The sequence below is a fragment of the Antrostomus carolinensis genome, unplaced genomic scaffold (genome assembly GCF_000700745.2).
Source record: "Antrostomus carolinensis isolate BGI_N321 unplaced genomic scaffold, ASM70074v2 scaffold19033, whole genome shotgun sequence".
NCBI classification, from domain to species: domain Eukaryota; kingdom Metazoa; phylum Chordata; class Aves; order Caprimulgiformes; family Caprimulgidae; genus Antrostomus; species Antrostomus carolinensis.
The window spans coordinates 1,289-12,021 of NW_010306111.1; the positions used below are offsets into that span (position 1 = coordinate 1,289).

Here is a 10,733-nt window from a genome sequence, read left to right on the forward strand (position 1 = left end):
ACCACTGAACTCAGTAAATCAAAGTCATTTGGCCAAAGCTTATTATCAGTTCCTCGCTTCAGAAAGGCCCGTAGGTGTATTTTTCAAGCAAAACCAGTTCACCTGCTCCTTAAAGCCTCAGCCTGTGTGGTTTCTGCAGAGATTTATTTCATCACTTATTCCCTAAATTTTTTTCATACTTTTGTTGTGAAGAGACTGGTTTCCCCACAGACAGCCTTATCCAGTGGAGTTCACACCCCAGGACGTGGTACATCTGCAGATCTGCCGCTGGCCATCGTGGCCAGTGTGTGTTCAGCCCCTTCATTCTTCCCTCGGATATTAGGGGTTCCTTGTCCCCAAAGTCACAGAATCCCAGAATGTTGGGGATTGGAAGGGACCTTGAAAGATCATCCAGTCCAACCCCCCTGCCAGAGCAGGAACCTAAATGAGATCACACAGGAAGGCGTCCAGGCGGGTCTTGAATGTCTCCAGAGAAGGAGACTCCACACCCTCCCTGGGCAGCCTGTCCCAGGGCTCTGGCACCCTCACTGGAAAGAAGTTTCTTCTCAAGTTGAAGCAGAACCTCCTGTGTTCCAGCTCACACCCATTGCCCCTTGTCCTACCATTGGGCATCACTGAGAAGAGCCTGGCTCCATCCTCCTGACATTCACCTTTACATATTTATAAACATTAATGAGGTCACCCCTCAGTCTCCTCTTCTCCAAGCTAAAGAGCCCCAGCTCCCTCAGCCTTTCCTCAGCAGGGAGAAAAGTCCCTGCTTGCTTTTCTCCCAGGCTGTGCTCTTCTGGCTGCTCCTAGTTGTCTTTCTGCTCACGTTCTTGCACGCTGCAGCCTGGTTCTTTGTCAGCCACTTCCTCACTGTTGCCTGCGCAGACTCCTTTTTGTCGTGTGGGATTTACTCCTCCACCACACGTTCCCCATTGCACCCTGTTGTACTTTAGCCCTGTAATAGCAACCTTGGAGTCACAGGGTGCTGAGTGCTGGCACGTGTCCCTGCTCCCTTGAGGGTACATTAGCTTTAGGAAAAAGCTTTTTTTATTTTTTTTTTAAATTTTTGGTAAAAAAACCTGGTTGGATAGGAAAGCAGAACTGCACTTGCTAACCCAGAGTCACAGAATCACAGTGGTTGGAAAAGACCTTTAAGATCATCAAGTCCAACCATAAACCCAACACTGCCAATCCCACCTCTAACCCATGTCCCTGAGCACCTCATCTGCCCGTCTGTTCAATCCCACCAGGGAAGGTGACTCCACCACCTCCCTGGGCAGCCTGTTCCAATGCCTGACAACCTTGGGGTGAAGAAGCTTTTCCTCAGATCCAATCTGAACCTCCCCTGGGGTAACTTGAGGCCATTTCCTCTTGTCCTGTCCCTTGCTCCTTGGTTGAACAGACCCACCCCCACCTCTCTCCACCCTTCTTTCAGAGAGCTGGAGAGAGCCAGAAGGTCTCCCTCCCCTCAGCTTCCTTTTCTCCAAAACTCAGATGAGTCTGCAGTATTCAAGGGTGTCAGAAAAACAGTACAAGAAAATGAAAATCTCTCGAGGGCAGTGCTGGAAAGGGATTTGCCTGGGATGTGTTTGAGAGGTTGAGTTTTGGGAGGCTGAGGAGGAGCTGTAGGTAGTCAACACCTCTGAATTGCTGTAGCTTCTTAAAAGGGCTACTTTCAGCATCACCTCTCATTTCCTTTTAAGGTTTATTGTAGTTTGCTGTTGTTAAAAGTATCACAGAGTCACAGAATCATGGTGGTGTTGGAAGGGACCTCAGGAGACCATCCAGTCCAACCCCCCTGCCAAAGCAGGTTCCCTACAGCAGGCGAGACTTCTGTGAAGCAAACTTTGTGGTTTATATTTGTAGAGTTGACAGCCTCTGTGAAAATTTCCCATGCTTGAATAAATTTCTTACAGCACGAGAGAGAACACAATATATAACTTATTGTAGAGTTAAAAGTGTGTCCTTAAAAAAAACCCCAACAAATCAGATGTAGGGTTCAGCTCACAGGCTGGTGCCCCGCGTGTACTGTGACTTCATGGCTGGGTGGCAAACTGGTGCTCTGCACGAGTGAGTGAGTCAGTGAATGTTGAATAACCTTGACAGAAAGACCTAATGAATTAATTTTTAATCCAGGCAGTGTTGCAAGATAGTCAGTGTGTTGCACATCTTGTGATCAGCTTCTGGTTTCTTTTAATCTTTCTAATGAAAGGCTTCAAAGGCAGAAAGGAAGGAAATAATCACTTTTTCATGTTCCTTGCTGCATGTTGCTTCTGGTTTCTTTTAATCTTCCCAATGAGAGGCTTCAAAGACAGAAAGGAAGGAAATAATTACTTTTTTAAGTTCCCTGCTGCATGTTTATTTAATGGAATGGTAAGAAATACAGTAGCTGAAGTCTTCCCCTTGATATTTCTTGTCCCTGATTCTCAATTAAGCTTATTAATAGAAAAAAAACTTTGAAAATATGAGGTGGAAAAAAATTATTAAAAGCAGAGTGGGGGAAAGAGGATATAAAAATGGGAGCTGCTAGCTTGTGCGTGGCAAAGGGCTGGAGGAAAAGTTAGGAGCAGGCAAACTAAAAGGGGTTGATTTAATTTACTGATTAAAAAAAACCACAAAGAGCTATTAATTGAAAGTACTTCATAAATCACTCTGAATCCGTATTCCCATTATTACTTTTTCATGATGTTTAAAACTACAGCAATCTTTAAACTTTTTAGAAATAAAAAAAAATACTAATGTGCCATTTATAGTGTGCAGCTTAAAACTGCACCCTCCTGACTTTCCGTGGATGCATGCAGGAGGCTGGAGATCAGAGCAGGAAAGTTAGGGAAGTCGTTTCCTTTTGTGTCTCTGATTTTTTGTTTGGTTTTATTTGGGGTTTTTTTTAGGCACAAACAGATACTTCAGGGAAGTAGCCATGAAAACGGGTCTGAATGTCGTCTTTGTTGACTGCACAAAACCAGAATGCTTGGAAGCTGCGATTACACCAAACACCAAGGTAGGGGAGAGGGAAGGTGCTGAACTTCTTGCGTAATGTTAAATAACTTTATTCTTGCTCTTGTTGTATTGGGTGTATGTGTCAAGCTGAGAGGGCTGCAGGGGTGGCCTCTGTGGGGACAGGTTGGGCCATAGCTGGCTCCAACACGTCCCCACCACAGGCTGCTTGGTGATGTTGGTGGTACCTCATTAAAAACATTTTAAGGAGGGTGAAAAACACCAGAGAGAGAGAGAGGGAAGGAGGGAAAAGGTAAGAAACAGCAGAGGGAACACCAGGGTCGGAGGAGGAGGAAGAGGAGGAGGAGGAGGTGCTCCATGGCACTGGAGCAGATAATCCTCTGCTCTAGTGGAAGATAATTCAAGTGGAAAAGCCTGACAGACTTTTATCATAAATGGTTTGGGTTGGAAGGGACCTTAAAGCTCATCCAGTCCCAACCCCCCTGCCAGCAGCAGGGACACCTTCCACTAGACCAGGTTGCTCAAAGCCTCATCCAGCCTGGCCTTGAACACTTCCAGGGAGGAGCAGCCACAGCTTCTCTGGCCAACCTGTTCCAGTGTCTGACCACCCTCACAGTGAAGAACTTCTTCCTAATATCTCATCTAAACCTCCCCTCTTTCAGCTTAAACCCATTTCTCCTTGTTCTGTCATTAACTGCCCTTATGAAAAGTCCTTCCCCAGCTTTCTTGTAGCCCCTTCAGGTACTGGGAGGCCACTAGAAGGTCTCCCTGGAGCCTTCTCTTCTCCAGGCTGAACAGCCCCAACTCTCTCAGCCTGTCCTCACAGCAGAGCTGCTCCAGCCCTCACATAATCCTGGTGGCCTCCTCTGGACTTGTTCTAGCTGCTTTTGAGCGTAAAGACTTTCTTCTGGCTATGTCAGACCTTCCTCAGATGGGATGCACTTAGGTTTCAAAAGCTTTGATGTTCTTCCCATGTATCCGTTGTTTCTGTGCAGAGTGTTCCCTCTCCCCAGAAGCCTTGCCTTTCTTCAGTAGGGACACTTTCTTATTCCCACTCTGCAAACCTGCATGGGAAGCTGACACTCAGGGAGTTCTTATTTAAAAGCACTTATGTCTTACGTGTGTATCATCACCAGCACTGTAAAATCTCTAACCTGGTGTTCTGTGCTGAATCACTGCAGCTCGTTTGGATCGAAACACCCACAAACCCCACGCTGAAGGTCATTGACATTCGGGCCTGTGCAGATGTTGTACATAAGCATAAAGGTGTTCTTCTGGTGGTGGACAACACTTTTATGTCTGCATATTTCCAGGTAAGCGCTTTGTTTGTGTCCAGTTACCCCATTATTTCAGTTTATTCCATTTTTAAAATGGAAGCACCACCATGGAACTCTAGTTTTGTTTTATGCATTGTAAAATTGCCTGTTTTTCCAAATACAACCCATGTGCTGCTGCTCTTTACATCAGTAAAGATAGTGTGTGAGGTATTTCATAGCTAGCCATATACCAGTATGATACCAGCAAAACCAGTATAACTCAGCAGTCAAGTAAAGATCCTGAATCAAGAGAGTCAGGTCAGCCATTGGGAGAATGGCTTCTCATCGTTCAAAAGTCATGTTTTTCAGTTCTCACTAGTGGAAATCATATCAGGCGTGTTAATAAGTGTCCTATTCTCTAACTTTGCCTTTTTATACTGATTCTTTTGTATGTGCTGTTTATAATCTGTTCTGAACCACTTGTTTTAAAATAAAAGGTGGTGGAATTAAAAGTTGAAACAAGCAAACTTGGTTAAATCTTTCTTCTAGACATTCAGGTTACCCTTTCTTTTCCAGATTTTGGTGAATGTGTGTGTGTGATTTTGATCTCAAACAACTGGTTTAACTTTTCTGCTTTTAGAACTCAAATACATGAAGTGGAGACAATTTCTTAAGTTCTAAATATACTTCAGAATAATAAACTTCAAAGTCTTGTTCATCTTAACATGGGCTAGAAATATTCATGTGTATTTCCCAGGAGACCAAGCTAATAATTTGTATTTTAGGTCTAAAGTAATTTTTTTTTTTCTGAGTGCAACAGCAAGGTGTCCTTGTTTTTGTGAAGGGTACAGAGATCTTATAAAGATCTATAAATCTGTAAAGATTTGTAAAATTAAGAGAGCTTTTCAGAAAGTGTCAGTGCTCAGCTGAAGCAGCACTTGAGTTTGTCTTGTACATACCAAAGGCTTGGTGATTTCCCCTCTACAATGTGTATTACCTTGGAAAGATGTGTGTGACAGAAGAAAAGTGAGCATCTGGATATATGAGCTAGTTAATGTATCTTTTATTGGCCTGGCGCTATGAGAAAGTCAGCAGCAATGATTAATTCTTGTAAGTGTAACAAGGTAATGGCGTTAAACCCCTGCAGACTGCTGCTGGTACACCCTGCTGTGAAAACCCTCATTTTAGAGTGATTTATATAGCAATATTGAATGGAAAAGGCGCCGGTGTTTATGCTGCTGCTCTCTTGGCTGCGCACTGGGATTGCACATTATCCACGTTCCTTGAGCAGATGTCCCTGTTTAATCTGACAGCAGCAGTGGTTTATTCTAGATCTGCTTGCTCTGTTACCTTTTAACATATTGATTCTCTTCAGTCTTTATAATATACTTATATTATGTGCAAAGTCTCTTAATTAGTGACTGATTAAAAACGAACGCACCGTTGGTTACTTCTTGCTCACCGATATCTCAGTTTGCCTCACCTTAGAAAGGCTTCTGGGCAGGGAGCTGGGAGGTCAGAGAAGAGAGACCTGGCAAACAAACCCCTTTGCACTTTCAGTGTCACCAATATTGATATCTAGAAAGCAATGCCCTTTTTTTGCTCTGCAGACTATGTTGAGATCCTCATTTTCTAAGGGAATACACTTTAATTACCATTACTTACCCCTGCCTTGGCTATTTTTGATTTTTTTTCCCCAAATACGAGCAGGCTGTGTGTTAGATGTATTCAATCACTCCTCTCCCTGCAGCTGCTGGGAATTAGACCAGTGCTTTTAAATCACATTTTATTCTGGGTTCTTTTTAATGTGCTTATCTTGAATTCAGAGTGCTTTCCTGGGCTATTGTTTTCATCACATTCTATCTATCTTCATTCTCAGGTTTTTGTGTTTAAGATCTTGAGTTTTGTGTTAAATTGTTGTTTTTTTTTAGTTTCTCCACCTGTTGTTATTTTCTGTCTTGGATCACAGCCTTTCTGGATAGCTTGAGATGAACCAGAGTGCACACAGACTTTAATCAGACGTATTCTTTTCATTTCATTTCAGCGTCCTTTATCTCTGGGGGCTGATATTTGTATGTATTCTGCCACCAAATACATGAATGGTGAGTACACAGCTCAACACAACTCAAGATGACTATTTAAAAGCCATTTTGGCTGCCAGCAGTTCCCAAAAGCCACCGTGTCTGCCAGTAACTCTTAGGTGGACCATTAGAGGAGATGGGCCATTGTATAGAACATGAGTCTGTGTAGCTCCTAAACTATCCCTGGGAGAAGGAATATTGACCTGAGGAATATTCAGGTAATAGACCTAGAGGTGTTTATAGCCACGTTGGCTTTAATTTGACTGCAACAAAGCAAGTGGCTTCAGTAGAAGGTAGCTCCCAGGAATTATATGAAGGTTCAAAGGAGGTTTGCTATGGCTGTGTTGGAGCCTGTCCAGAAGCACCTTCACTTGGAGCTGGTGTGACTGGAGCTGTAACCACACATCCCTGGTGCTGTGGATAGGGGTGGAAGTTTTCTGGCTCTCTCTCTCTAAGCCAGCAGCCTGGTGCTGCTCCATCTGATCCCTGTGTGATGTCCTGCTTTCCTGCAGTTACTGGTGATGGGCCTGGGGGCTGTCTGAGAGCACGTGTGCAGCTCTGACCAGAGCTGTAGGAAAAGCTGAAATCTGCCTCGTGATTCCTGTGCTGCACAGGAAGGATGGCTGGAGCCACGAGAAGGAGCCCAGGGTCTCAGAAAATGGGACTGTGTTAGCACCAAGACTGAGGAAACGGGGGTTTGTGGCAGAGCCCTGGGGCAGATGGAGCGGCTGACTCTGTTCTTGTCTTGCACTTCTAGGGCACAGTGATGTTGTCATGGGACTTGTTTCAGTAAACTGTGATCAACTCTATGAAAGGCTCAAGTTCTTACAAAACTGTAAGTAATTGATATAGGAAATACCTTGAAATGAGTAATATTCAAATCCACCAGCTTGTGATGGGAAGCACGTTGCGTGCACACAAGTGTGAAATCTATCTAGAGATGTAGCTCAGGCTACAGTGCCAACGTGTAAATCACCAGAGAGAAAGCAGAACACAGATGTAAGAAACCTGACTTCCCTTCTTTAAATGATGCATTTATTTAAGGGCAGTTAATGACAAAACAAGGGGAAATGGGTTTAAGCTGAAAGAGGGGAGGTTTAGATTAGATATTAGGAAGAAGTTCTTCACTGTGAGGGTGGTGAGACAGTGTCCCAAGTTACTCAGAGAAGCTGTGGCTGCTCCTCCCTGGAAGTGTTTGTGGCCAGGCTGGATGAGGCTTTGAGCAACCTGGTCTAGTGGAAGATGTCCCTGCTGCTGGCAGGGGGGTTGGAACTGGATGAGCTTTGAGGTCCCTTCCAACCCAAACCAGTCTGGGATTCTGTGATTTAACTTCATCTAACTCATGTCAGGTACATCTGGGGTTTTGAAACTCATTCGCACACCAGGGGATATGCCTAATGTAGAATTTTCATATAGAGGTTGATTTTAACAATTTTACTGCCTCTTAATTGTAATGAATACATTTCTGGACAGTGTTCTGCCTGCCTCCTGTCTGCAGCAGAAGGGGTAAAGGCACACTCTGTCTAGTCAGTGTAATCCTGGAAGGTCTTCAGCTTGTTAATTCAGCTCATTCCTTGGCATCCCGTGTGTGCGAGATGAGGGAGACAGATTGCATCAGATAGCTTTCCACTAGTCTTGTTCTAACTTGAGAAATTTTGGAAATCATGACTGAAAAAAAAACCAACCCAAAACTTTTGTTTCATGAGGAATTTTCTTTCAATTTCTGTAGCTCTTGGAGCTGTCCCATCTCCCTTTGACTGTTTCCTGTGCAATCGGGGTCTGAAGACGCTACAAATCCGGATGAAACAACATTTCCACAATGCATTAGCTGTTGCTCGATTTCTTGAGTCACATTCCCGGGTGGAGAAAGTCATTTTCCCAGGTAGGTTGGCTGGCAGGACTTCAGAGCGGGTGACGTCTTAGAGCACGGCTGGATTTGGGGACTCTGATGCTACGTGCTGGTTGTGCACTCTTCATATTCGGTGACTCTGGCTTAGGTGTCCGCCTTGGCAGTGGGTCTGAGCTGAGGCTGAGCTGTTTCACCCTTTGAAGTGATGGTAATTAACTTAAAGCAACTTGTACAACTTTCAGGCTTGCCTTCTCACCCTCAGCATGAGTTGGTCAAGCGGCAGTGCACCGGCTGTCCTGGGATGGTCACTTTTTACATTAAAGGAAATGTCGAACATGCTGCTGCTTTCCTCAAGAATTTAAAGGTAAATTGTGATAAATACACACTACCTAATGGGAGGAAGTGGTTTTTCTTAGGGCAGGAAGAGTCTTTTTCTACTTGCAAAGCTCCTAAAGTTTTTTTTTTGGGTGTAACCATCTCTAAATAATAGATTATTTGTAAATGGGAGGCTAATAAGAGGGAAGAAAAGGAAGTCTGGGCTCATTTGCAGTGTTTACACAGGAGGGTGTAGTATATCCAGGTTAGCACAGGCATTACTTCTAATAAAGGGCCTGCATACCTGCCTTTTAAAAAATACCTGCAGTATTTGAAAGCAGAGAGGCTGTGGCTGGTGTAATACTCTTGCAGTATTTCAAAGTACTCATCAGGAGAAAAACCCATTGAGAAGTGACATGAATCATGGAGCAAATCCCTCAGTTTGGAGAATACTTTTTGGTTATTTTACCTAAACCATCTGCTTTTGCCTTTCTCTTTGCAATGTTTTAATTCTGCCTGTGCTCTTTAGTGTGTTTGCTAGTCTTGAGCTCTGGGTAATTTGCACCCTGCTCTTGTGTTTTTGCTGTTTTATTCTTGGAATAACGAATCAGTACTATTTGAGAAAGGTAAATTAGAACTTCCTTCTCCTCCCTATCTTACTTGCCAGCTAATGTCATCAAATAAAAATGAATTTACTAAAAATATGATTTTCCCACAAAATATCCTCTTACATAAGAGACAGAGCACTTAATCCTGGCACAGGAGATCTATCAGCTTTGAGAAAAAGCATCGGAGAGTAGGTTCCAGGAGTAGTCTCTTAGGAGTATATTCACTTCAGCCCTTTGACTTGGTTAATCATCAGTTTGTCACTAGGCTGGTACAAAAGTAAAATAATTTCTTTAAACCAGGCTGAGAAGAGGATTCTTTAGTTAACAGGTTCAATTAATTTGGGGGGTTTTGGGTTTTTTTTGTTGTTTTTTTTTTTTTTGTTTTTTTTGGTTTTTTTTTTTTTAAGAAAAAAAGTCAATATGAGCAGCCAGGGCTGGAGAGAATTGTTGAGGGCAGTAAGTGCATTCACAAAAGATAAATTGTGAGTTTCTGTTTGAGTGCAGTTGGCTCTCTGGAGAACCTTTTTGTCATCCAGAAATATATATGACCGTAACTCAGAGAGCAGTGCTAAAAATAACCTGAACTAACAAGTGTTTCACAAACACCAGGCCTGTTAGGCACTGAGAAATTTAGGCTGGCTTTCAAAATACTGAACTAAGCATCAGACCTGAGCAGTGAATGAAAAAACCTGTTCAGCCTTGTGAGGAGAAGCTTAAATGTTTGGGGTTTTCAGCCCCCCATCAGGTCTGCCATTTGCCAGCCTGAAAAGCTTGGGTGTTAAATATGAACAGTGATGAGTGATGCTGAAAGAAGAGTGTGGGAGGGTGGGATATAATCACTTAAACCCCAACAGAAATTTCTGAGATCTGAGTTTGTGTTCAGGCAGCCTACTCCATCCTTCCTTCCCCTGAGCAGAAGGAAAGCTCAGAACCTGCTGTTGTGCATTTTCCCTTCTGCTCTTCCTCCACTGCTGCCCACACGTTGCACTGTGGTGACTACTCCCAAGTTATATTTGCCCAATATGGACATATTTTAATTTCAGTTTTGCATCAGTGTCTCTTTAGAGCCTTTTTAGGGTGAATCTAGTCTAAATCTTAACAGCTCTTACCTGCTAAATATACACTTTTTACCTAATTACAGCTAATACCTTTCATAATACAAAAGTTATTACAGAAAAAGTTAGAAAAAAACCCAAACAAACCACTGAATGTTCTTTTTTTCCTTAACTGTCTCTTTCTAAGCATTCCTAACCTTACATTGCTTCTGTTACTTCTGTTTACTTTTTCCTGTAGGTTTTTTCGCTGGCTGAGAGTCTGGGAGGATATGAAAGCTTAGCAGAGCATCCGTAAGTCATTCTTCATCTTCAAAGTCTAAAAAAGCTGCAGAGAAGCAAAAAAGTTTCTGAGCTATTTTTATGGGTGTTCTAAAATTTTTCTAGTACCCAAAGCTAAGATATTTTATGTATAATTTAAATTCAAGGATAGTATGTTGTGTAGCACAAAAACCAGTGGCTAGTCCAGAAATGCCTGTGGCTTTTGTGAATATAAGAGCGCAGTGATGAAAACATTTCCGTGCTTCCTTGTCAGGTTCAACAAGGCCAAGTGCAAGGTCCTGCACCTGCATTGGGGTAACCCCAGCACAGATCCAGCCTGGGTGAGAATGGCTGGAGAGCAGCTC

The 10,733-nt window shown here is 43.2% G+C and overlaps 1 protein-coding gene across 1 annotated transcript in view; it reads left to right on the forward strand.

Annotated features, from left to right (window-relative positions):
- Nucleotides 1-10,405, forward strand: part of CTH (cystathionine gamma-lyase) — a gene marked incomplete at both ends in the record, with an annotated part of 11,524 nt that extends 1,119 nt beyond the window's left edge. Inside the window, 7 exon segments of the mRNA XM_010165017.1 lie at nucleotides 2,880-2,989; nucleotides 4,128-4,259; nucleotides 6,247-6,304; nucleotides 7,041-7,118; nucleotides 8,013-8,165; nucleotides 8,375-8,496; nucleotides 10,349-10,405. Of these exon segments, the coding sequence (XP_010163319.1) occupies nucleotides 2,880-2,989; nucleotides 4,128-4,259; nucleotides 6,247-6,304; nucleotides 7,041-7,118; nucleotides 8,013-8,165; nucleotides 8,375-8,496; nucleotides 10,349-10,405 (710 nt within the window).
- Nucleotides 10,406-10,733: the final 328 nt, after the last annotated feature.